This window comes from Cervus canadensis, chromosome 24 (genome assembly GCF_019320065.1).
Source record: "Cervus canadensis isolate Bull #8, Minnesota chromosome 24, ASM1932006v1, whole genome shotgun sequence".
Lineage (NCBI taxonomy): Eukaryota > Metazoa > Chordata > Mammalia > Artiodactyla > Cervidae > Cervus > Cervus canadensis.
The window spans coordinates 14,285,083-14,312,553 of record NC_057409.1 but is presented as its reverse complement, the minus strand read 5'-3'; the positions used below and the strand labels follow the sequence as shown (position 1 = coordinate 14,312,553).

General features: G+C 43.7%; 1 protein-coding gene across 1 annotated transcript; it reads right to left on the bottom strand.

The window, feature by feature from the left end:
* Window positions 1-3,824: 3,824 nt before the first annotated feature.
* On the bottom strand, window positions 3,825-27,110 carry ZBTB8B (zinc finger and BTB domain containing 8B). The gene is made up of 4 exons (XM_043445848.1): window positions 27,035-27,110; window positions 19,244-20,268; window positions 8,636-8,814; window positions 3,825-5,398 (listed from the first exon to the last, which is right to left on the bottom strand). The coding sequence occupies exons 2-4, from the start codon at window positions 20,226-20,228 to the stop codon at window positions 5,081-5,083; spliced, it is 1,482 nt and encodes a 493-aa protein (XP_043301783.1). The 5' UTR covers window positions 20,229-20,268; window positions 27,035-27,110; the 3' UTR covers window positions 3,825-5,080.
* Between the last annotated feature and the right edge of the window lie 361 nt (window positions 27,111-27,471).

Here is a 27,471-nt window from a genome sequence, read left to right as displayed (position 1 = left end):
AGAATAGCTTCCATACCTGCGGGATGTGTGTCTATCTCCTTGCACCTGAGTCACACAGACAGATGCAGGGACTCTGATGAAGAGTAATATCTGGCTCTGCCCTGTTGGTGAGCCATGCTTCCCATCCTATAACCTTCTTTCTTAAAAAAATATTTATTTATTTGGCTGTGTCGGGTCTTATTTATAGCACACGGACTTTCCAGTTGTGGCACTCAGGCACTCTGCGGGATGTGGGATCTTAGTTCCCCAACCAGAGATCGAACCAGCATCTCCTGCATTAGAAGGCAGATCCTTAACCACTGGACCACCAGGGAAAGTCCACCATCCTATCTCCTTCTTAGTGAATCTGATGTGATGGTTTATGAGTTTGACTGTTTCTAAACATCGAGTTGAGCCCAAGTAGCCTCCTGGAAGGCACCTTATTACTATTTGCTTGCTGTTTCTAGTGGCAGAAGAAGCTCCACAGAGACTATGGGTAGTAGAAAAATGTGAAACTGTTTGGCATGTTCTGCTCCTAAAAAAATCCTAATTATGCCCTTCACAGTCTGCATGACATATAATCCATATCTATTACATGTCACCCAGACATTTATCTCATATTGACACCAACCTTTAAAATCCCCAAGCTAGTTTATGCTAAACTTTCTTCATCTAAGTACATAACCCCAATCCTAACGCCCACTGATTTTTAAGATGCTACTGAGAGAGGACCAAAAAAAAAAAAAAAAATCAAATGATGGATATACAAATTGCTTCCCCAAACCACAATTGCCCATGAAAAATTGGCAGTAGTAAAATTATCCATCTGGAGGGTCAGAACAGATGCTAAATGTCCTCTTCAAGTTATGAAGACTCCATATCATCTGACCACAACGGTGTGAGTTAGTGTCACCTTTGAAAACTAGGAACATATTAGAAACTAATCAAGCCACCCCTGCCAAACAACTTTCCATTTATCTCCACAGAAGCATTATTTGAAGAAAAGAATTCAAACTGTCAGAGCTTTAATGAGAGGTGTGAGGAACACAGCAATATTTGGTGGAAATATTGAATAAAAATCAATGAAAACACTGCCTATCATAAGCAACTGAATAAAGCACCTCATTTTTTAGTTAGAAGATAGTGTGACCATGTGAAAGTACAAAGCAGCTACAAGGGACAAACAACAGCAGGAAATACAGAGGTGATGCTCAAAAGAATGTGATAGGAACTTCTCACCCACCCCAACCCCTTGCCCCTCCCTACCCCACTCTACTAGACTTCACAGAGATAATTATATTAACAATGCACAAAGGACACACAAGAACAACTTAGAAGTCCAAATTAAACAGTAGTAATTCGGGTGACCGAAGGCCTCTCCTGTCTTCCCACCGCCTTCAGAATCAGCACTTGTAGTCCAACCAGTTGCCTTTCTCTCCATGGGGTTTATCACAACATCAATTAACAACAACAAAATTTAAAAAAAAAAAAAAAAACCCTTTGTTGTATTCTGAACTATATATCCTCCAGAATACTCAATTTCACAATATTTTGCAGACCACTAAGTCAATAGCTTTCTTAAAGAATATTCAAAGTCTAGTGACCACCAAAATATTTACATCAGAATGGCATCTTTCCACCAAATGACCAGAAGCCATGATGATGATTTCTAAATGTATTACAGGTAACATGCCTTATTTTCATTCCTTTCCAACCCTTGCCTTGAAAGCCTGTTCCCTTTTCCCAAGAGAAACAACTTTCCAAGGATGCCACCTTAAAATTCCATTACAAGTAAGAATCTTGTTCCCATCCATTCAATATATGTAATAGAAGACAAAAAGACCTGGATTGAATGTGCCAGAAAGATGCCAAATATAAACTAGATCATGAATGGTCTGCATTGGACCAACTATGAATCTACTTATAAAAATATCACCAACTCCACAAATTAAACCTCAGAGACACTGTGTAGGTTAAAAATACTGACCACCAAATGTGAACATAAATTTAAAACTGAGGGCAGTTTATGATCTGATAGTCCACACAGAGGAATTATCTCCCTTAAATGTAATAGAATTCAACTACCAAATCCAGTTACTCCCAATGCCAACACACAAACTCCAAACAGCCAACCAGGAATGTAACAATCTGAGACATTACGGAGAAAGAGAATTGTTTAAATACTAAGCTTCACATTCCATTTTCCTCTCAGTGATTTTGCTACTTTAAAGTCAGAGCCCAGTAATGGTTCTAGCAGTACGAATTGGATCAGAATTTCTAAGTTTACACATCACAAACCTAATCAGATCTTGGGCAAGTCGTGGACCATCTATCATCTGGCCTCAGTGCCCTCATTTTATGAATTCACTATTTTCCAAAACTTGTGGGAGCATAAGTCAAAGTGTAAGTCGCTCAGTTGTGTCTGACTTTTTTGCAACCCCATGAACTATAGACTGCCAGGCTCCTCTGTCCGTGGGATTCTCCAGGCAAGAATACTAGAGTGGGTTGCCATTCCCTTCTCCAGGGGATTTTCCCAATATAGGAATGGAGCCCAGATCTCCTGCACTGCAGGCAGATTCTTTACCATCTGAGCTACCAGAGAAGCATAAGAACCTAATAAATATTATGAAGGTAAAAGGTAGCCTAAAATGTACAACAAAATTAAGTTCATTAAAGATATCATTTTTTAAAAGCCTGCTTTATCTTACAGCTGGTTTCTCAACCTTGGTACTCTTGACATTGTGGACTACATTCATCTTTGCTGTAGGGACCGTCCTATACATTGTAGGGCATTTAACAGCATCCCTGCCTCCACCCACTGGATGCCAGCATCACCCCACCCCGAGCTATGACACCCGAGAGGGTCTCCAGACACTGCCGGATACAGGTCCTCTGGGGAACAAAATCACCCCGAGTTGCAAATCACTGTCTTAGAGTGAAATCTCTAATGCAAAATGTTTTATCTTGCACCCAGGGATATGAATAGATCATGGGATCACCAAAGAGGATCACTGCTCGCTGGAGAAAGCAGGCGAGAGCTGAACTGCGAGATAGAAAAGTCAAATTAAAACATCAGAAATACTTTAGACAAAAAAAAAAAAAGAAATACTTTAGACAGAGAAAGCAAAAGATAACAAAACTCCTTGCAAAGTACATCTTTTATACCTCCATTTAGGTTTCCCTCTTGCTAAGGTCCCTCTTTTAAAACAACACTAATAGTCTCATTTCTGGTAAGAAAAGTATTTCTGATCCTTGATAATTTTCCCTGTGTAACTCTTGACCTAGAACAATAATTTTCCAACTACCTCTGATAAAAGACCATTTTTTTTGTTGTTGGTTTTTTTGTTTGCTGCGCACTGTGTGTTTTCCAGGGAGCTCAGTCCCCCGACCAGGGATGGAACCCAGGACCCCTGCAGCAGAAGCATGGAGTCCTAATCACCGGACTTCAGGGAATTCCCAAAAGACCCATTTTTAGATTTCCAATCAACTGCAGGCCAAGGTATGGCCCTACTGTGTGGACTGGGATCCAAGAATTCATGGAGCTGCAGCTGTTTCAGGCCACAGTTTGAGCAGCACTGTCCCGGGGTTCCAACTTCTGTTAAGAAGCATGGTCTAAATGCTTTCTGAACCCTTCAATGCTAACATTTATTTGCAAGCAAATTTATATTTTTTTGGTTATCTCTTTTTGTTCAGAGGTAGAAAGTGATATTTTTTACTACCTTTTGAAATATAATTATAGTAAAATTAAAGGAGGGCTTCCCTGGTGGCACAGACGGTAAAGAATCTGCCTATAATGTGGGAGAACCAGGTTCAGTCCCTGGGTTGGGAAGATCCCCTGGAAAAGGAAAGGACAACCCACTCCAATATTCTGGTCTGGAGAATCCCATGGACAGAGGAGCCTGGAGGGCTACAGTCCATGGGGTCCAAAAAAATTAAAGGAAGAAAAGGAATTTCTTTTAAAATCCATTTTGGATACTTAAACATAAGGCAAAATTATGGAAGTGCCTGAAATATCTTTAATCCATAATACTTATTGTCCTTTAGCCTTTTAAAGAAATACAGATTCTTTTGTTAGAATAATTGTATGGCTGAAAAGTGAATAAAGAACAGACTGGTTTTAAAACCTGTTCTTCTACTAACCTTCCCTTTCCCTCCAGATGATCTTTTAAAGGTAAACAATTTGGAAATACAACTTGCTTATGTAGGCTTACCCTTTCCCTTCAATTACAGTTCTATTCATAAAGTAAAAGAATGTCAGTGACGGCTGCATTGCCAGGTTACACAGTGGTGGCTCTCAGAAATGGCTGGAAAACGCAGAGGAGCATTTTAAGTTTTGCCCAAATGACTTGCTTTATGCTGGTAAAACAGGTTATTTGTGTGCACACAATCATCAAACACCAAGCCAGACAGGGAAACCACCCAGACCTGGGCTTTCAGGCTCCCTTCCTGGGGCTAGCTTAAAATGTAATTCGATGGGGCAAGTCACAGCGCCATAAGGAGCCTTTCAGCTCATATCCATGCTTGTCTGCACATAAATACCCTCAGCCTCTAAAACTGCAATCTTAGATTTAGAAAGTACCTTTTACAATCATAATGCCAGACAGCCCTGCCTACCTTAAATCAAGCAAGCTTTCTCCTTAATACTTCACCAGAAAGTTAAAGTACAGAATTGATCAGGAGAGGCTTGGCAGAGGTAAGACTGATCTCGAAATTTAGTATACCCTTGCCCACCTTTTCAGAGAAAGAGGATGACGACACAGGAATGCAGAAGACTGAGAAACTACAAAAACCAGTACAGAGGTTTTCTTATCTTCCTCCAAACCAGAGTTTGGATGCACAGCTCTGGAAAAAAAAAAACAGCAAGCCTCAGGGCCAACCTTGATTTACTCAGAAAGTCTTCGGAAGCCAGGGGCACCACTAAAAATTCATTAGCCCTCTGAGTCACAGAATCCAACCTCCACTGTGCAGCCTAACAGAAATGCAAATAATTGGCAGTGAAAAAATGTTCCTCTCAGGGTTCTATGACATTGGACAAAGGGTGGCTTTCACTCACAGAATCAGCAAGAACAAATTCTAAACCCTCTCCTCCACCAAGTTACTGCTACGTAAGCGTCTCTCCACCAGATAAGTTGGGCTGAATTTGGGGTCTGTCGTCAGAATCCTCTCCGGCAGGGTCGTTTTCCTCCCCAGACTCCACGTAGATCGGCCAGTCATTGTCTGTGTCACTCTTTTCTTGGCTCTCGAACGACGCCTCCACCAGGCTGAGATTGATGGGCATCAATTCGTCATCGTCGTCGTGCGTGTCCGTAACACAGGTGCAACTGTCACACAGCCCGAAGCGCCGCAGCCCCGGCGACAGGTGACTCGTGAAGGTTCTTCTGCAGCCCTTGCAGATGATTGGACGGTTGGATCTATGAACCTAAAATCACCAGCACAGTGAATGTCAGAGAAAAGAGAACGAGCCATGGCCTTCGGGGCCCCATGCAATATGGCCGCTGACTGACCCTCCGGCCGCATTTCTCACCACTCTCCCCTTGGCTTTTTCTGACACCATCTCAGCCTCACCAAGATCCTTTCCAGCCCAGGGCCACTGGATGTGCATGGAGCCAGTCCTCCTCCCCATTGCCCCCCTCCCCTCTTACTAAACTCCTTTTGGTTTTTTTTGGCTGTGCCACAGGCTTATAGGATCTTAGATCCCTGACCAGTGATGAAACCTGCACCTTGGCAGTGAAAGCGTGGAGTCCTCACCCCTGGATTGTCAAGGAATTCCCACTAATGCCTTTCATGGAAGTCTTTTCTGATGCTCCAGGCCAGACTAGATCTCCCAGCTATATAGTCTCACCTGTACTTCTCCCTTCACGTCTAACAAATCATTGGTAAAATTTACTAGGTTATAGATTTATAATTTACTAGATTATAGATCTATAGAAATTGATAGATTATAAGCTCCAGGAGGTCGTGGACTAGCTTCACCCATGTTCTCTGTCCTCTGGGTCACATCTGTTACTGTACCCCTAGTGCCTGGCATAGAAGGGCAATCAGTGAACCAATTCAGATTTTAGCCATGGCTTCTTAAGTACTTTGGAATGTTTAGTTATTAAGAAGGCAGATTTGCCGAACAGCCTATTTCCCAAACATGCCAGCGAATGCTTCAGCCTTGACTTTTTTGTTGATAAATGTGTTCTTTACATACGAAAAGAGCTTTGCATACTAGAAAAGAGAACTTGATCTCCTACCCCATGCAACTCCTCATGAAGACAGCAGCCCCAGGGGTCCTCTCTGTATAAGGAACTATCTATCTAAAGTGTGCCCTCTTCAGGAACTCCAGTCAACTAGGGATCTGTGAATGAATGACAGCCTCCCTTATGGAGGCTCTGGATGAAGGATACACACAAGAGGTGAGACAGACAGAGAGGCTGATGCAGGAGAAGGGCCAATAACAATACTTGGGTTGCTAGAGCTGCCCTTACATGTCTTGGCTTCTCATGAGGTTTCCTGAGTCAACCTGAGTGTGTTTGTGACCCTTGCAGCCTGATGGAGACTTTGAATAGTAGACTGGACCTAGTACAGAGTGGAATGGGGATTCCAACCAATGAAACATCTTAAGAGGCACCCAGGGACTGATTTTTGCCAAGATGGATTGGAGATATAACTTGAAGGAAAAAAAAAAAGGGCCAAACAAAAACTTAATATCTTGGGATAAGGCCATTGTCAGACAAATGTGCAGGGTCCAACACTCAGGAAAGGCAGTCAGTCACCTTGAATGCATCTAAGTCTAGATTCTATCAAAACTGTAATTCACATATCATAAAATTCACCTGTTTAAACTGTACAATTCAGTGGTTTTTAGTACACTCGTAAGGTTGTACAACTATCACCACCATCTAATTTTAGGACATTTTCATCACTCCATAAAGAAAACCTGTGCCCATTAATGGTCTTGTCTCTCCCATCCCCACAGGCCTCAACCACTAATCTACTCTCTATCTCCATGGGTCTGCCCACTTTGTATATTTCATATAAATGGAATCACATAATAGATGGCCTTTGGTGACTTGCTTCTTTCACAGAGCCTAATGCTTTCAAGGTTATTTCATGTTGTAGTGTGTATCAGGACTTCATCTCATTTTATGGCTAAACAATAGTCCATTATAGGGATATACCACATTTTGTTTATTCATTCATCAGCTGATGAATATTTGGATTGTTTCTACTTTGGGGGCTATTATAATTCTTATTCATAATAAATAATTTGGCTGTTATTCATAATAAATAATAATAATCCTGGCATGAACATCTGTGTGCAAGTTTTTGTGTGAATGCATGTTTTCAGTTCTCTTGGGTATATACCTAGACATAGAATTGCTGGGTCCTAATGGTAACTTTGGGCTTCCCAGGTGGCTCAGATGGTAAAGCTCTACCTGCAATGCAGGAAACCCAGGTTCGATCCCTGGATTGGGAAGATCCCCTGGAGAAGGCAATGGCTACTCACTCCAGTATTCTTGCCTGGAGAATCCCAAGGACAGAAGAGCCTGGCGGGCCACAGTCCATGCAGTCGCAAAGAAGTCAGACACGACTGAGTGACTAATCACAATGGTAACTCTATGCCTAACCTTTGGAGGAAACATTAAACTGTCTTCCACAGTGGCAGCACCATTTTGTGTTCCCATTAGCAGTATATGAGGATTCCAGTTTCTCCACATCCTCACCAGCACTGGGTTATTATAAATTTTTTATTATAGCAATCCCAGTTTGTGTGAAGTGGCACCACTCCCATTTTGTGGGTTGTCTTTTCACATTCTTGAGAGTGTCTTTTGAAATCCAAATCATTTTTATGTTGGCGTTTCCAAAGACTGATTGCTTGCTCAAGTGTTAGTGGCTCAGCTGTGTCTGACTCTGCAACCCCATGGAATGTAGCCCGCCAGGCTCCTCTGTCCGTGGAATTCTCCAGGCAAGAATGCTGGAGTGGGTAGCCATTCCCTTCTCCAGGGGATCTTCCCAAACCAGGGATCGAACCCAGGTGTCCTGTATTGCAGGCGGGTTCTTTACCATCTGAGCCACCAGGGAAGCTCCCAGTGGCTGCCTTGCTCAAAGATGACCTTAAATGCAATGCCTTTATAAATGGTCTGCTTTTTAGCAGCTGGGGCTCATCCACTTACATGGAAGACAGAATCCTAGGCAGCAGCCAGTGGAAGGGGAGGGCCACTTGGGCGGGGATCCTCTTTGCTGCTCACAAGCAGCCCTATAAATGGTGTTATACCTCTTCCCCACCCCGGGGTGCTAAGGTTGGGTGGGAAACCAATGCTGCAGCTTATCCTTGGCATCATCCTGAAGGGAACAGACCCCCAATCCCCTGTCTAAGCCCCAGTGTTCTCTGCCTTTTGACAACCATTCTCAAACTAGGATCTGAACTTTCTTAACTTTCCTCCTAGGAAAAGTAGCCTGTCACCATATAAGTTTTCACTTTTTCTAAGTGCCACTAACCCAGCTATAATTTAGTAGCAGAAATACATGTTTAAAATTCTCTGACAATACCCCGGCGGACAGAGAAGTGAAAGACAGAGGGGCTTCACCTTTGCATTAAACACATTTCACGAACCGCCCTCCACGCCCCGCCGTTCTCCCCATCCTGAGAGCCGCCATCTGCGACACTTACACTGAGCGCGTGACTCCGCAGATGCTCCTGCCGAGTGAACCTCTTGCCACAGGTCTCACAAGGGTAGGGCCGCTCCCCCGTGTGCGAGCGGATGTGCCGCTTAAGGATGCCCTTCTGTTTGGCGGTGTAGGGGCAGAAAGGACACTTGTGCAGCTTGATGGGCACCACCAGCACGTCACCTGGGGAGCAAATGGTACCATAAGCAGCAGCGGGACTGGCTGCCCTCTGACGGATGGAATCCAGGGCAGAACTCCACCAGCCCAGTTCGAGACGGAGAATCCCAACTCCACCAGCAGCCAACAGCAAGACGCGGTCTGCAGACCCCGACTCTGTTCGGCTCCGGGTCAGCCAGAGAGGGAAACGGGCCACTGATATAAGACTGCAAGGAATGCTGTGAGGCATCAGCTTTCAAACTTCTCTGTGGCTCCGAGTATGTTACAGCCTGAGAACACACGTATCCTCATGTGGACAGCTTGAAACGCTTCCCAAAATAATACTCACTCATAATGTCTAATTCTCCTTGATTTCATTTTAGGAAAACAATGACCGAGACCCTGTTATAGAATGAATTGCATCCCTCCCCACAAATTCCTAACTTAAAGTCATAACCTCCAGGGCCGCTTCTATGTGAAGACAGGGCCTTTAAAAAGGTAATTAAGGTTAAATGAAGTCGTAAGGGTAGCGCTCTTATCTGAAAGGACTGGGCTCCTTATAAGAAGAGGAACAATGCCAGAGGTGGCTTTCTCTCTCTCCTCTTGCACAGAGGACAGGTCACATGAGGACCAGCAAAAAGGTAGTTGTCTGCAAGCCAGGAAGAGAGCTCTCACTAGAAACCAACCATATTGGCAGCTCGATCTTGGACTCTGAGCCTCCAAAACTGTGATATAATAAATTTCTGTTGATAAAACTACTCAGCCTGTGATACTCTGTTTTGGCTGCCTGAGTTGACTAATGCAAACCTCCTGAACTGATATAATGACCCTCAAAAATTTGTGTGTGGGGGGGAAAAACTATTATGATGGATCAGACCTCTAGACCAGGATTCATGCTTTCTTTACAACAGCTCCTGGAATAGCTTTCAGGCATGAGTAGAAGAGGTTTGCTATAAAGCAGCCCCCACAGTGTTTGGAATTTATATTAACTCTGTATATATGAAATCATCATATATCTAAAAATTCATTTAAATTTTTTTTCCTTTTTTTTTTCACCTGTTCATACAGCTGTTAGGGTGACATGATTATCACCCACATGTACAGAGACCAACCCTTTCAAGTTTCCTGAGTTACCCTATTGGCAGTATTCATTGGCAGATAGAGGAGATTCATTTCCTCTATCCATGCCCTTCAGGATTTTACAGAATTTGATCACATCAGATATGTGGAGGCACTAATAACTCAAGTTATAATAACACAATAGCTCAAATTTTCCAGGCACAGAAATTAGGAGTCATGTTCTGGCTCTACCATTACAAGCTGTGTGACCTTGGACATCTTACTTGACCTCTCTGTGCTTCACTTTACTCATCTGTAAAATAGGGATGATAATAATTCCCACCTCACAGGATTGTGGCAAGAATGAAGTGAGGGAATACCTAAAACACAGCACACCTGGCACATAATAAGCTCTCATAAATGTCAGCCATTTTTTTCACATCGTCATCGCCTAGGTGTTTCTTTCCTGATGAAGCTGGCCAGGCTCCTATGGTCTCTCTCATCACAGGAGTAACTCCTTTTCTCTGAGACCTTCTCAAGACACCTACCTGGGCTTTACCTTTCCTGAGGTGCTTCCAAAAGTATGGCAAGCTGAATGTCAAGTGAGTACCCAACATCATTCTATGTAAGGGTGGAGATTATCCTCTTTAGCTTCTAGTTCCCATGTTGATAATGTCTAACATTTTGCATAATCTATAATGAAGGAGATCAAACCAGTCAATCCCAAAGGAAATCAACCCTGAGTACTTATCAGAAGGACTGATGCTGAAGCTGAAGCTCCAATACTTTGGCCACCTGATGTGAAGAGCCGATTCATTGGAGAAGATTCTGATGCTGGGAAAGATTGAGGGAAGGAAGAGAAAGGGGCAACAGAGGATGAGATGGTTGAATGGCATCATCAGCTCAATGGACATGAGTTTCAGCAAACTCTGGGAGATGGTGAAGGACAGGAAAGCCAGGCGTGCTACAGTTTATAGGGTTGCAAAGAGTTGGACATGACTGAGCAACTGAACAATAATGACTCCAAAATCTGTCTCCCAGAATAAAAGCAGCAGCTTATGGCTCAGCATTGCATATACATGTTGGATTATTTACTTCTCACTGCCTACCCTGGTGCTGAGATACCAGTTTCCTGCTCACTCCCCTGGCACTGTGGACTCTTCCCAACATTTATCCCCATCAGCCTGACATTGTGCTATCACCTTCTTCCTGATTATCTACAAAAACATTAAGTGAAATGGGTCCACTGTTAGACCTTGGGGGAAAAAAAAAACATTAACTATATCTCCATCAGAAAAGTATGAATGATTGCAACATTTTCCTTCTCTCTCATGATCTGATTCCCCTAGAAGAACAGTTCACTTGAATGCCTATTACACGTGAGGCACTGTGTCAAGATGGATTTTCAAGATACTTGTTTCTTCACCCAAGAAGATAAGTCTAGCAGGAGAGAAAGACAGGTAAACAAATTCATACAATATAATGCAACAAATGCAAAGTTCAAAGTGATGTAGAAATGTAGACAAGGGTGGCGGTGGGATGAATTGGGAGATTGGGACTGACATATATACACTAGTGTGTATAAAATAGATAACTAATGAGAATCAATTGTATAACAGAGAATTCTACTCAACGCCCTGTGCTACTGTGCTTAGTCACTCAGTCACGTCTGACTCTTTGTGACTCAATTCTATAGCCCTCCAGTCTCCTCTGTCCATGGGATTCTCCAGATAAGAATACTGGAGTGGGTTGCCATTCCCTTTTCCAAGGGAGCTTCCCGACCGCGAGATCGAACCTGGGTCTCCTGCATTGCAGGGGGATTCTTTACCATCTCAGCCACCAGCGTAGTTCTATGGTGACCTAAATGGGAAGGAAATCTAAAAAAGAGGGGATATATGTATACCTAGGCTTCCCTGATGGCTCGGTTGATAAAGAATCTGCCTGCAATGCGGGAGACCTGGGTTCGATCCATGGGTTGGGAAGATTCCCCTGGAGGAGGGCATGGCAACCCACTCCAGTATTCTTGCCTGGAGCATCCCCAAGGACAGAGGAGCCTGACAGGCTGCAGTCTATGGGGTCGCAAAGAGTCGGACACGACTGAGTAACTAAATACAGCACAGCACATGTGTAAACATATAACTCATTCATTTTTCTGTACAGCAGAAACTAACACAACATTGGAAAACAACTGTACTCGAATAAAAATTTTTAAAAAAGAAGAAAGAAAGATAGTGAAAAGTAATGAATTCTCTCCTGGAGTTCAGTGATGATCTCACAGGACAGGTGACCTTTGAGCAAGGTTTTGAAGGATGAATAGTTCACTGGGAGTTCGAGAAAGAGAAAGAATATCTCAGGCAGGGAAACAGCACAAGTTTAGGCACAGAGGTAAATGAGAATAGGGAATACAAAGCAGGGTGGAGAAGAATGAGGAATGAAGCCAAGGAAAGGGGCAAGAACTTCTTGGGAAGGTCCAAGGTCACATTTATGAATTCACTCAGCAAATTTATCCTGAGCACCTACAATGTGCCAGGCTATGTTCTAGGCCCTGGGGATACAGTATGATCAGAAAAGACAAAAATCCCTGCCTCTGTGACACTAGCATGTTAATGAACTCAGACTTTATCCTTTAAGCAGGTAGGGTTTTAAGCAAGGAAGGTACAAGGTGATATGACTTTTAAAGGATTCCTCTGGGGATAATACAGGGGAAGGATTTAAGAGAGGCAAGATTAAAGGCAGGAAGTCCAGGTGGGAGGGGATGAGAGATGACATAGAATTAAAGCCGTGACTGTGGAAGTGGAGAGGAGGAGAGAGGATAGAGAAATAAAATTCACAGCACATGATGACCTCAGTGGAGAGGAGAGAGCAGAGGAAAGAGAAGATTCTAAATGACACTGATTCTAGGTTAGCGGATGTAATAGGTGATGGTGGAATAAACCAAGGCAGGGAACACAGGAGGAAAAGCAGGTGCAGGATGAATGAGGCCAGTCAGGATTTTATCAGGTTTGAGGCAGGCTCAGTGCATCCATCAGGGAATACTTGGGTTAGACAGATCAATCTGGAGCTTGGGGAAAGAAGTGAAGAATACAGTTGTGAGTCCTCAGTAGACTGAAGGGTTGATTTAACTGAGGCCTGGCTCTCCCCTAAGCACCCTGATTCCGTTAACCCATGGCCTTGACACCCTGGATCAAGGGAGGGTGGGTCTTCCTTGGGCTTCACTGTCATCTCCAGAGCAAAAACCTAAGATGTTTTGAAGGTCATCCCATCAGATGATACCAATGCTCATCCTTGTTACAGTCATCTAGGAGGCCCCAGCTCATCTCGCTCCTTGGAGACTTGATCACATTGCCTTCAGACTCGACTCCTGGAAAAATTCTTGGTGTGAATACCAAAAATGACCCTTCCAATGCCCTGGCCTCTCTGTTCCTGGATGTCCTTTCTTCCAGAGACCTTGTCCTCCAATCTGCCTCAGCCACCCAATCCTAGATGAACAGCTCTCAACTTTGCCTGCATACTAAAATACAGCTTAAAATGAAAAACAATACTAATGCCCAATCTCCATCCCAAGCTAATGGGCGAGGTGGGACCCAAGCATCACATTTTTTAAATGTTTTTTTATGTGGTAAAGGTCACATAATATAAAACAGACTATTTTAACCATATTTAACTGTACAGCTCAGTAGCACTAAGTACATTAGCATCGTTCTGTAACTCTCACCATCATCCATCTCCCGAATTTTTCTCCTACCTAAGCTGAAACTTGGGTTTCCCTGGTGGCTCAGAGAGTAAAGAATCTGCCTGCAATGCAGGAGACCTTAACCTCACATCCCCTTCCAGCCATGGAAGCATGTCTTTGTTCCCTTCAAAGTAAATTTCTTGAAGAAGTACTATACCATCTTCACATCTACATTTGAGGTTTTTGTTGTTTTATTTTTGGGCTCTCTGGGCTTAGTGCTTTATTCTAATATTCCAATAATCACCATAATCACCATTTTATGTGATTATTTTTATCAAAGTATAGTTTATTTACAATATTATGTACATTTCAGGTGTATAGCATAGTGATTCAGTATTTTTACAATTTATGCTCCCTTACAAGAAAACGATTACAATTCACTGTGCTATACAATATATCTTTGTTGCTTATCTATTTTAATTTTTCTTTAAGTTTTAGGCATCCTATTTGATGTTGCCCCTCCCATTTTTTAAGTCTTTACTGAATTTGTTACAATATTGATTCTGTCTCATGTTTTGATTTTTTTTGGTCCTAAGGCAAGTGGGATCTTAGCGCCCTGCTCAGGGATCAAACCGGCACCCCTTGCACTGGAAGGGGAAATCTTAACCACTGGAGTGGCAGGGGAGTCTCTGTGTCCTCGTTTAAGCCTACGCCATTTGGTCTTCTGCCCACCACTTCATTCATACTGCTCACCCATGACGTCTCCATTATTAAACCCAATGATCAGTTCTCAATCTGCCTACACATAGTACTAGACGTTGTTGATTTCTCCTTTATCTTGAAACAGTTTCTCTCTTGACATTCATCACTCTTTCTTCCTTCCTCCTTGGTTGTGTCATGCAGCACGTGGGATCTTACTTTCCCCACCAGGGATCAAACCTGCACCCTCCGCATTGGAAGCACAGAGTCTTAATCACTGGACCACCAGGGAAGTAGAACAACACTCTTTCTTGATTCTCTGCTACCTCACGGACTGCCCCTTCTCAGTTTCCTTCACTGGCTCCCTTATTTTCCTGACCTCTCAATGTTGGAGCGTCCCAGGGCTCAGTCCTTAGCTCTCTTATCTTCTCCTTCTAGATCTATGGAATATACAGGATTTAAATTGCACGGACCCAACAATGACCCCTAGATTTATATCTCAGCTCTGACTTATAGATGTAATCGCTTACTGCGCATCTTCACTGGGATATCCAACAGGCACCACAAACATAACATTTAAATCAATCGCTCAAGGTAAAAACATTAAGGCCATCTTTAATGCTTCTTTTTCTCATAACACTCATATAGCCATTAGAAACTGGTCAGCTCTATCTTTCAGAGTCAGCACAGTCCTAACCCAATCACCTCTCGCCTGTCTACTGCTACCAAACCATTCAGGGAGGGTGGGGTGGGAGAGAGGCAAGAGGGAGGGGCTATGTATATACCAATAGCTGATTCACTTTGTTGTGCAGCAGAAACACAACCGTGTAAAGCAATTAGACCCCAACAATAAAATAAAATTTTAAAAAATAGAAAAAGGGGACTTCCCAAGTGGTCCAGAGATTAACACTGTGCTCTCAACGCAAGGGGTCCAGGTTCAATCCCTGGTCAGGGACCTAGAACCGCATGCCATAACTGAGAGTTCATGTGCTGTAACTAAGAGTTTACATGCCATAACTAAGACCTGGTGCAGCCAAATAAATAAATAAGACGAAATAAATAAAATGTTTAAAAAAAAATAGAAAAAGAAGAAAGCATACACGCCTCACCTGAGTTATTGCAGTCACCTCCTAAGTGGTCCTCCTACTCCCACATCCTTCGCTATAGTCTATGCTCCCTGTGGCCTATGCTCCCCTGTAGCCTATAGGAAAGCAAGAGGCCCACTTAGAAGGTAAATGCACACAGTACTCAGAAGGATCCTTTTAATATATGTCATCTCAAGTCACTCTCTGCTGAGCAATACTCAAAGACCTTCTCATCACCTTCAAGGGCCTACCTGATCCACCCTTATTCAACCTCTCTGACCTTATCCCCAACACTCTCTGCCTTGGTCACTCCACTCCAGCCACACCAACATCCTGGCTGTTCCTTTTGTTCACTTGCCAAATGTGATCCTACACCTGGGCCTTTGCACATGCTCTTCTCTCTGCCTGGAATGTTCCCCCTGATATCTCTGCAGTTTGCTCTCTTACTCACTTCAGGTCTTTGCTTAAAGGCAACCTGTTAGCAAGTCCTGGTCAACAGTAAATAAAACAGCATCCCTTCACTCTCAATCAACTATGTCCCTGCTTTAGTCCTTCTTCCTATTATACAGGTACTTCTGTGTTTACCGTCTGGCTCACAACGCTAGAATTCAGCTCCATGAGGACAAGGACTGTCTTTTGTTCACTGTTATAAACAGTGCCTGGCATACAGGAAGTGCTCAATAAATATCTGTTAAATGAATAAATGAACAGGAATGATAAGATGTTAAAGAAGCAAGGCCATGATGGAATTCTGGACATACTGACTTTAAACAATCCCATGATGAGGCTGCAAAGAAATGGACAAAGGTAACAGTGATGGGTACTCAAGGTGTCAGAAGCCACAGGAAGAAAGAATTTCAAGAAGGAAAGATCAGAGTTAACTACTGAGAGTGGTCAGAAAGATAACATCTGAAAACTACTCACTGGATCAGCTCTGGAAACGTACAGCTGACCTCATGAAGCAGGTGGGGTGTGGGGTGGGGGTCTTTACTCACAGTGGGCTGAGAAAAGAATGGGAGGTAAAACAGTAGAAGTGGCCAATATAGATGGACTTTTCAGGAAACAACAGGAGATAGTGAGGTTGGCGTTGGGAGGTCCAGGGGAGAAGAGATTATAGGAGGACCATGTGCTTTGAGAGTGTCTGCTAGTGTCAGAGATGAGTGAATACACAAGTGCTATAACTGCCTCCTCACCATCTCCCTGCCCTGGTCTCCCATTTCTTCACTACCTTATGCTGAGGCCAAATTAATCTTTCCTGTCCACTCCCAAGCTCAGAAACTACCAAAAATTCCCCTGCCTATAGATAGAAACTTGCCTCTTACCATTTAAGGCTTTCCATGATTGACTAAAATTTCTCCCTGTTTTCTCTTCTTACCCTCAAATGCCACTTTAAAAAAAAATTGAAATATAGTTGATTTGCCATATTGTGTTAGTTTCAGGTATATAGCAAGGTGATTGTTAAACATATACATATTATTTTCCAGATTCTTTTGCATTATATTAATATGTTACAGCAAGATAAAGAATATAGTTCCCTATGCTATACAATAAGTCACTACTTATCGATTTTATATACAGTAGTGAGTACTCAGATGCCACTTTCATAATGCCTCTCTAACCTAACAGGTGGAAGCCAGTTCTGCTTCTGGACTGCTGTGAAATTCACACCTCCATCTGTCTTCCAGCCCTAGTACCTTTGTACCACATGGTGCCACTTTCACACAGTTTAGCTTCTATAAGAAGCCATCAATTTTTTGAGTGCTGGAGCCATATCTGACTTATCTTTGTATCTTCACAAGGAAGGTGCTCAAGTATTTGAGGAAATATATGAAAAAACAAACAAATCAGTCCTACTCTGTCCCTTGGCACTTGGAGTAAATGTACCCTGGAGCCATGCAAATGGAATCAAAACCTGGCAGACATCAGGCACGGCAAGAAGCCAGGAGACTGTCTTGCCACAGGATGAGTTGGAAAGCTGACGTTATAGATGGACAGATGGATTTGAATGAAGGTGGCGTAGACCTGAATTTCTATTTCTTGATACTTGTGATACAGGCAGAGGGGTTGAGAGATAAAATCAGTGCACTGAAATCTTCTAACCATCTGTGCTGCCTTCACAGTTTGTTTCACAAGTGAAATGAAGCCAGCCTGGGTTTGGGTTGCTATCAAAGAGCATTAGTGGTGACATGTGCCAGTTCTATATTCTTAAGGAACTCACCAAACCCTCTGGGTCTCAGTTTCTCCATACTTCCTCCACCTAATTTACATGGCACTACAAGGGGCTGATGGATGCAAAAGGGGAACATAGACTGTGAAGTGCTACTCTTACACAGAAAATAGGTTTGGGAAGTCCCGGGTGCTCCAATAGTTAAGAATCTGCCCGCCAATGCAGGGGACACCCAGTCCATCCCTGGTCTGGGAAGATTCCACATGCTGCAGGGCAATTAAACTACCGCATGCTGAATCTACTGAGCCTGCATGGCATGCTGCAACTACTGAAGTCCTCATGCCTGAAGCCTGTGCTCCGCAACAAGAGAAGCCACCGCAATGAGGAGCCCTTGCACCACAGTGAAGAGTAGCCCCTGCTCCCGCACCTAGAGAAACCCCACGTGCAGCAATGAAGACCTAGTGCAGCCAAAAATTAATTAAGTTTTTACAAAGAAACTAGATTTCAACAAGTTCCCATAGGGTAATCACTAAAAACAACCACTAATGTTTACATGCTAGTTAAGCCAGTGTCTCTGATGACCAGAAACCATATTTTCAAGTTTTTCAAGTCTAGATTAGGTCAGACATACAGAGCATTCTTGATTTTTAAAAAAAAAAAAATGAAATTTTGATGCAGGGATGAAGTAATTTTTCATTAAAAAAAAAAGTTAAAATGAAAAAAAAAAGAAATTTAAAAGTCTCCAGACAGACTCAGTTTTCCTGGGTTTCTCCTGTGTGGTGGTGTTTAGTCACTAAGTCATGTCCAACTCTTTCATGACCCCATGTGTACGTGTTATTTTTTTTTAAAGTCTCGAAATAGTCATTTAGTAATGAATAAGAGCAGATCACCTCCCCTTATTTAGTCAACTTTCACTGCACAGTACTGAAGGGTGAATTAGAAATGTGACTCATTAATTTCTTGGCTTGAAAAGAAGCCAAGGGTACTTTCATCAGTAAGGAGACAGCCATGTCTATTTCTATCTCCAACAAGACAGTTTACAACACAATTACCTCATCTGTAAGAAGAGTTAACCATATTATCCCATCTCTCAGAATTGTTTCGGCAAAAAACTAAGTTCTCTTAAAACACAAAATCCTACCAAAGGATACAAGAAATTTACCTACATGAAGCCCAATTCAACTCTCAAATATTCTCCAGGACATCACACTATCAGCCACGACATGTCAACTGAATACATCAGCCAGGCACCATGGTTGACACAAAGAAGGATAAATTTCCTACCTGTACAGAACATGTTCTCATATGTGAGAAAAAAAGTTCTGAAAACCTTTTCATTTGGTCCTCAACTCTGTAAGAAGGCAAGGTGGGAGTGATTATATCCTGAAAAAAAAAAAGGGGGTTCAAAGAAATTTCATGAATTTACCCAAAGTCCCCCTTGTGGTTAGCAGAAGAGAGTGGGTTCTTTCCATGTGTCCAAACTGCATTCAACACACTTATACTCTAGTTGTAGAGGTTAAAAATAAATAAATAAATACATACATACATGAAGAGGCAATGCCCTGGACACAGCAGGTGCTCAATTAATGCTACTGGCAGTGGTGGCAGCGATAATGTGGAGATAACGGTGGAGATGGTGATGATAGGGATGCTATGGTGGTGATGACGATGGTAGTGACAATGACAATGATGGCAGACGGTGGTGGGAGACCAGAAGGCACACAAGCGTGTGCGAAATGAGCTGCAGAGACGATGGAGGCTCATGGAGCTCACCTGAGTCCTCTCCATACCAGTCAGTCTGCACATCCATCATGGAACTCATGGCTGCTACTCCTGCACCATCTGGTCTTCCCTCCAAACTCCGAGAAAAGTGATGGTCCACATCCTCTTTGCTCTGGACGGCACTGTTGCACAGGAGTGCCTCCAGGAACTGCTTAACATGGTAGTTATTGTAAGCCAAGTCGATAGCCTGGCCGCTGGGCAAACCCTCCTCCCGGTGGGCCAGGCTCAGTGGGGTGGCAGGAGGCTGCAGCTGTCCATCCATCTCCACCTCCACCTCCGCAGCACCCAACTCCGCCTTGGGCTCCATCTGTTCCGGCCGAGAGGAGCGGTCACTGTCGGCCCAGCCACTGCCCTGGCTGCCTTTCCCCACCAGTTCCAGAGGGCAGCAGCCTCTGCAATCACCACTGGGGGGCTCTCTTTGTCTGTCCACACTCTCCTCCCCCTCGGCTGGAGAGACCAAGCTCTTGGTCTCACCGATGGTCCCTTTCCTGGGGCTTCCACTGTCCACCTGATGAGCCGCGGCGGCCGCTGCGGCTGCTGCCGCGGCTGCTGCCGCTGCGGCCACTGCGGCCGCCACCGCAGCCTCCTTCTCCATCTTTCTGCAGATGTCAAGGGAGGATCTGATGTATGTCTTGCAGAAGTTCACCACGTCGTTCATCTGCAGGTAGCTGGCAGCCGACATAACTTCAATCACGTTCTCCCCACACAAATCCAACTTCCCAGAATAGAGGAAGTCTAAGATGGTGGAGAAGGCGTCGGAGGTGACGATGTCCAGGGAGGCGGTGCTGTGCCGCCCGCTGTCCTGGATGTAGTGAACCAGCAGGGCACGGAAGTAGCCGCTGTTGGCAAACAAGATGTTCCTGTGGGCCTTGAAGATCCGCCCTTCCACGATGATGCTGCAGTCGCAGAAGAAGTCCCTCTGCCGCTGTTCATTCAGCTCCCCCAGGAGCTTGGCATAATAGGATTGCATCTCCATTTCTCCACCAGCTGCTGCTGCTCAAGAGGAGCCTGGATCTCTGCCAAGATTTTGTTGTTGTTGTTGTTGTTGTTTTCAGTTCACAAATGCCAACCTTACAAATAAGATGTTCTTTTTTGTTTGTTTTTTTTTTAAATTCTTCCCCAAAACCCAGTTAAGTAATATCTTTATAATATGGGCTAACAAAAATAAAAGATTGTCTAACTGGGTTAACTAATGAGAAACAGTAAAAGTAACTATAGCTAACTGTATGTGGGTGCAGTACTTAGTATTTTACATAGATTCTTTCTGTGAGCTTTTATAACAACCCTATTAGTAAGGACTAATATTATACTTACGATATTGTACTTTGAAGGCTCAGAGGATAGGAGATGATCCAGCTGCAACAGAGCCAGGACTCAAAACCTCCAGAGTTCATGCTCTTATAAATGACATTTGACTTTTCTTTAAGGCTCAAAATATAAATAATACCTGATCTAAGAATTACGGTCTCCATTCAGTCTCCAGTGTCCCAATACAGAACTTAGGGACTGGCACGTCTAGTCTCAGCTCACACTCATTACCATAAGTTTGTGGGAACACTTGGTGGATGCTTGGGCTAGCCAGAATGCATTCTCCAGTCTTATGGTTTTATTGTCCTTTTTGGCTTTGATGGAATCATCCTTGCCCCATCCACAGCCAATGTGCTTTGCATAAAGCTAGCACCATGCCCAAGCTCCAGATGTGTAAGCTGTAACATAGGCTAAACCCATCAACACAACTTACCCTCTGACCACAGTGATTGGCTCAGAGATGGCCATGTGACTAGGTCAGAGCCAATGAAAAGCAATGAAACATTTGCTGGGGGATCCAAAAAAAGAATGGCTCTTTGCTCTGTGGGCATGTGGGATATGAGGGATGCTGCTGCCACACCACAAGGGAAACCAGCCTAACACAGATGACAGCCCAGTTCAAACAGGAGCAACAGATGGAGGCCAGGGACACCATCTGAGCCCCAGCTCATGCTGTGCCAGAAGCCATTAAGTCCCTTTTTGCTTTGGTTGAATTTTCTCAGTGCAACTGAGATATTCCTAATTGATTGACTCCACAACCCTTCATTCTCTCCTCTGTATTTTTTATGTCCCAGTGCTTCTCTGTCACTGGACTATAAGCCCTTAGAAGGCATGAGCCATGTCTTATTTCATTTGATTTCCCATAAAGCACCTGGCAGGGCTTCCCTGGTGGCTCAGATGATAAAGAATCTGCCTATAAAAAAAAAAGAATCTTTACTCAGCCGTCAAAAAGAATTCATTTGAACCAGTCCTAATGAGATGGATGAAACTGGAGCCCCTTATACAGAGTGAAGTAAGCCAGAAAGATAAAGAACATTACAGCATACTAACACATATATATGGAATTTAGAAAGATGGTAACGATAACCCTATATGCAAAACAGAAAAAGAGACACAGAAATACAGAACAGACTTTTGAACTCTGTGGGAGAAGGTGAGGGTGGGATGTTTCAAAAGAACAGCATGTATACTATCTATGGTGAAACAGATCACCAGCCCAGGTGGGATGCACGAGACAAGTGCTCCAGCCTGGTGCACTGGGAAGACCCAGAGGAATCGGGTGGAGAGGGAGATGGGAGGGGGGATCGGGATGGGGAATAAGTGTAAATCTATGGCTGATTCATATCAATGTATGACAAAACCCACTGAAATGTTGTGAAGCAATTAGCCTCCAACTAATAAAAAAATTAAAAAAAAATAAAAATAAAAAAAAATAAAAAAAAAAAAGAATCTGCCTATAATGCGGGAGAACCAGGTTCCATCCCTGGGTCAGGAAGATCCCCTGGAGAAGGGAATGGCTACCCACTCTAGTATTCTTGCTAGTATTCTTGGAGGATTTCATGGACAGAGGAGCCTGGCAGGTGACAGTCCATGGGATCACAAAGAGTCAGACTCGACAGAGAGACTAACACTTTCACAGCATTTGGCAGTGCTTTGGACAAAGTAGGTTAGCTGAATACAAAAGAATACTCCTCTCTTACCTGCCAAGTAGAACGAGTATGTAACAAATACAATTGTTAATTGCTCACCCGTGTCTGACTCTTCTGACCCCATGGACAGAGGAGCCCACCAGGCAAGAATACTGGAGTGGGTAGCCATTCCCTTCTCCAGGGATCTTCCTGACTCAGGGATTGAACCCAGGTCTCCTACATTGCAGGCAGATTCTTTACCATCTGAGCCACCAGGGAAGTCCCCAGGACAAATATAAAGCATAAATCAAGTTTAAAATCCTTCTGCAAGTGAGGAAGACAGAAGCTGACCTCCCCTGAGCTCGCCTCTCTATCTTTTCCCATCACACAAACCACGGAACCATCGATCAATTTACCCCTTTTATTTACTGACCCATTGAGCTCAGAGAAGTTCCTATATCTTCTTCTTCTATTGGAATCCCAAAAGGCCTAGTGAAAGCTGCCAACCACAGCTAATAACTCTTCAGCACTCTTCTTTTCTACAAGTGGAACACAACATTTACCCCACCCACGAGAAATGAGGAACCTCTACCCACAGAGTCTTTCCACTGCCAAGGGATCTCTCAAGGCCTGTGTGTTAACCTAACAGACTGTACTCATAAAAGACCAACAACAGCCTCATTAAATGGCAGTTTACACCTACTTTCTACACGTTTATAAGTGAACATTAAGTTTAGAAACTAAAAAGAAGTAAAGGAGCCTCTGTAAGTAAACTGACAAATTTAAAAGTGAGAATTGACAGCTAGGAAAAGGTAAAAAAAAGTTATCAAAAACAGACCCAGGAATTTTTTCAAAATATCAGCCTGAGGCCACTTAGCTAAGGGTATTAAATGCTCCTACATATTCCAAATGGCCTAAGGACATCACTAAATTATACCCCAGGGCTATGATGGATGGGCCTAAGTCATCAAGATGATTCTTTTTATATTTATCTTAAACTCCAGGAGGTTATAATTTTGGGAATGTTTTTTCATCCAAAGTAGTTAAAATTAACATTTTGATTCAGAAAGGAAGAGAACTGTCTGATATTCAAAAAACTCTTCTCCTTCCGAATAAATCAACCCTGAAAGTTTTCACAAGATTAAGAGTTCCTGGTCATTCTTACCTCTTCTAAATTTTCCAGCCAAACCTTCCTCCTTTTGGCAATCATATTAAGGGGAAAACAAGATACAGGAGAATGCTACATTTAAATATCAAATTCTGTTCTTCCTCAGAACTGAAAGAAAACCGATCAGACTAGTAAAAAAATTTTCAAAGTAATAATATCCACTGTTGATAGAAATATCATTGGGAACACCATTTTAGAGGGGAATTTGCCAATATTTATCAAAATTTAAAATGTACACATCTTTTGGATTTTCCTGGTGGTCCAGTGGGTTAAGATTGCACTTCCACTGCAGGGAGCGCAGGTTCAATCCCTGGTCAGGAAACGAAGATCCCTGAATGAGGTATGGTGTGGCGCCCCCTATAAAAATTACACATCTTTTGCTCCCAAATTCTGTATGTTCATATAAAAAACTCATCAAGATAGATTAAGGAAAAATATAAGATGCAAAACAAAATGTACAGTATTATCCCATCTATGTATATGCTTTTGTTAGTATATGTAAGAATTTTTTTCTGGAAGGTTATATGAGCAAGAGTTAACAGCAGATAAACAAGAGTTAATAGCAGATAACCTCAACAGTACATGAACTGAGAACTTTCAGATGTTCAAGCTGGATTTAGAAAAGGCAGAGGAACCAGAGATCAAATTGCCAGCATCTGCTGGATCACAGAAAAAGCAAGAGAGTTCCAGAAAAACATCTACTTCTGCTTCATTGACCATGCCAAAGCCTTTGACTGTGTGGATCATAACAAACTGTGGAAAATTCTTAAAGAGATGGGAATACCAGACCACCTTACCTGCCTCCTGAGAAATCTGTATGCAGGTCAAGAAGCAACAGTTAGAACTGGACATGGAACAGACTGGTTCCAAATCGGGAAAGGAGTATGTCAAGGCTGCATGTTGTCACCTTGCTTATTTAACTTACTTGCAAAGTACATTATGTGAAATGCCAGGCTGGATGAAGCCCAAGCTGGAATCAAGATTTCCAGGAGAAATATCAATAACCTTAGATATGCAGATGATACCACCCTTATGGCAAAAAGAGAAAAGGAACTAAAGACCCTTTTGATGAAAGTGAAAGAGGAGAGTGAAAAAGCTGGTTTAAAACTCAACATTCAAAAAACAAAGATCATGGCATCCAGTCCCATCACTTCATGGCAAATAGATGGGGAAACAATGGAAACAGTGACAGACTTTATTTTCTTGGGCTCCAAAATCATTGCAGATGTTTACTGCAGCCATGAAATTAAAAGACTATGACAAACCTAGACATCATATAAAAAAGCAGAGACATTACTTTGCCAACAAATGTTCATATATAGTCAAAGCTATGGTTTTTTCCAGTAGTCATGTATAGATGTGAGAGTTGGACCATAAAGAAGGCTGAACACCAAAGAATTGATGCTTTTGAACTGTGGTGTTGGAGAAGACTCTTGAGAGTCCCTTGGACTGCAAGGAGATCCAACCAGTCCATCCTAAAGGAAATCAGTCCTGAATATTCATTGGAAAGACTGATGCTGAAGCTGAAGCTCCAATACTTTGGCCACTTGATGCAAAGAACTGACTCCTTGGAAAAGACCCTGATGCTGGGAAAGACTGAAGGTGGGAGGAGAAGGGGACGACAGAAGATGAGATGGTTGGATGGCATCACCGACTTGATAGACATGAGTTTGAGTAATCCCTGGAAGTTCGTGATGGACAGGGAGGCCTGGCGTGCTGCAGTTCGTGGGGTCACAAAGAGTCAGACACAACTGAGCAACTGAACTGAACTGAACTAAACCTTGAGAAGAGGGACTAGAGATAGGAGGTTTTTGGAACGACTTTCATTTTTCATTTATAAGCTTTCCATACTGTTAGGATCTTTTACTGTATGCATATATTGCTTTTTTTTACCCCCCTCTTTCCTTTTTAGCAAAGAAGAAAAAGGAGGAGGGACAGAGGGATAAGGAATTGGTAAATAAGGGAGATTATTAAATAGGCCCAATTCTTCTTTAAGAAGTATTCATTTATTTATCTGGCTGAGCCAGGTGTTATCTATCCCTGACTAGGGATAGAACCCGAGTCCGCTGTATTGGGAGTATGGAGTCTTAGCCCCTGGACCACCAGGGAAGTCCCAGGCCCAATACTTGTTAACTTGTAGAATGGTCTTATCTACAGAGCCCCTCTCCCAGGCACTTGTATTTTTCACTAGAAGATGCGCCTTTCTAGCAATAACACTCAAAACCTATTTCCTTTGGCTTTCTGTCTGCAAATATTCTAGATTCTACTAGATCATGGAAATACTCCCTTGACTTTGCAAAAATCTATCCACGTATTTTCTTCAAACCTTTCTCCAACTGCATTTGGCATACAACGTGGAAATGTTTATTCACATCAATTCCACTTGCCTTCGGTGCTCTGCATCCCTGGCACAAACCAAGGATCACCACTTCTCCTAGAAAAGAAGCTTGTAGGGTACACGGCTTCCAGAAGTACATTTATCCACACTCTGGCAGGGACCCTCCCAACCTTCCCATGGTTCCAATTCAATTCAACAGTTACTGGCTACAAGCAATGCCTGACACAAGGAAGAGGCCAAGAATAGAAAAGTAAACCCAGAACATCTCATGTCTTCCAGGAGAGGGCAGATGCCAACACTAGTGTCAGCAACAAACTCCCACATTCCTCTGAGAGAATGTCTTTATTCCAGCGTCAAAAGCAGCTTTGAAATCCACCCACTCTTTCTGACAACACTCCTGCAGTTTCACCAACCGGAGAATAATGAAAATCTGCTCCTCAATCGTTAGCATTTACTGAGAACTACTTCTCATGAAGCACTGTAAAAAGTATTAATACTTTACAAGCATAAACTAATGTTAACCTCCCAAGAACCCAGTGCAATAGATAAAATCATTACTTCCTCTTTTTCAGAGGAGGAAACTGAGGTTCAAGTTTACATATAACACGCTCAGGCTAGGACTGGCACCGAGCTTGGTTCGAATCTAGAGCTGACATCCTTACCCACTTATGCCAACCTGACTTCCCTAACTAACCCTCCAGGAAACCGTGAGAAAGGCTGGGGAAGTCATTCATTCCTTTCCCAAACGCACGGAGTGGAGGGAAACGACTCAGAAGAAGAGTTTCCACTTTCACAGAAAGTATTTCTGGGTCAACTGCATCTTTGATTCAACTGCTAAATTGATCACAAGTCAAGAGGATCCTCCCTCGCCCGGAGGCAGACAACCCTGCAGAAATCACCAGAATCCGTTACTGGATAGTCTTTGGGTCCCGAAGGTGAGAACCGAGGCCTTGCCCCTCCCATGGTCTCTCCCGAACAAAGTGACCGTCACTGCCAACTGACCCAGTCTGGCCGAACCCTTGCGCCCTGGGACCGTCAGAATCTGCGTGCGCCCATACCACCCGCGGGACGACTCCGGGCATAGGGGGCAACCCAGTGTCTGGGAGGAGCGGGGAAACGGCCGCCGCACGGCCCTCCCCACGCTGGAGGGGAGCGAGAGGGTCCGTCACTGAGTGCGGCTTCGCCCGGCTGGGGTCCGGGGATCAGCCAGGGCCGGGCGGTCCGAGAGAGGCCGACCGACGCGGAACGTCCCTGTCCGTTGCCCATCCCGCCCCCACGGCGCCCCGAATCCTCCCCAAGCCAACGAAAGCCGCAGCGTGAAGCCGCTTCTCTGCTCTCACCTTCCAGCTAGTTCCTTCCAGACGCGCCGCCGCCGAGCTACGCGCACAGACACGCCCCCCTTTCATTCACCTGTCGCCCCCTCTGCTGAGAGGCGGGGCAGCCGACCAATCACGGGTGCTTCTGGGTTCAGGAAGGCGGGCCCTTGAACCAGAAGGTTGCTCAATGGCTTCGGCGCCCCCTCCAGAGGATGCGCTCTGCAGGCTCCAGTGCTCGCGGAGTGATGGGAGTTGTGGTCTCACAGTTCATTTCTCGGGCAAAGCTACAGAGAACAAAACTACAAGTACCAAGATGCCAAAAGGAGCAAGGACCAGCGCTTGTAAAAGGCTAGAGCTCCGATCGGTCTTCTGAGTCCCACTTGACGGACCCGCGAAGTATCAGTCTCTTTGTCCGGAGAGCTAAAAGCACGTCGTGCATATTAATAAAGTCTACGGAATAA

Bases quoted from the DNA above. Each gene is read 5' to 3' on its own strand.
- ZBTB8B (XM_043445848.1), bottom strand. From the start codon at position 20,228: ATGGAGATGCAATCCTATTATGCCAAGCTCCTGGGGGAGCTGAATGAA. The intron at 8,815-19,243 runs GTGAGCTCCATG...TTTGCTCCCCAG, and splicing joins CTGGTATGGAGAGGACTCAG to GTGACGTGCTGGTGGTGCCC. The intron at 5,399-8,635 runs GTAAGTGTCGCA...TGGTGATTTTAG, and splicing joins TGCGGAGTCACGCGCTCAGT to GTTCATAGATCCAACCGTCC.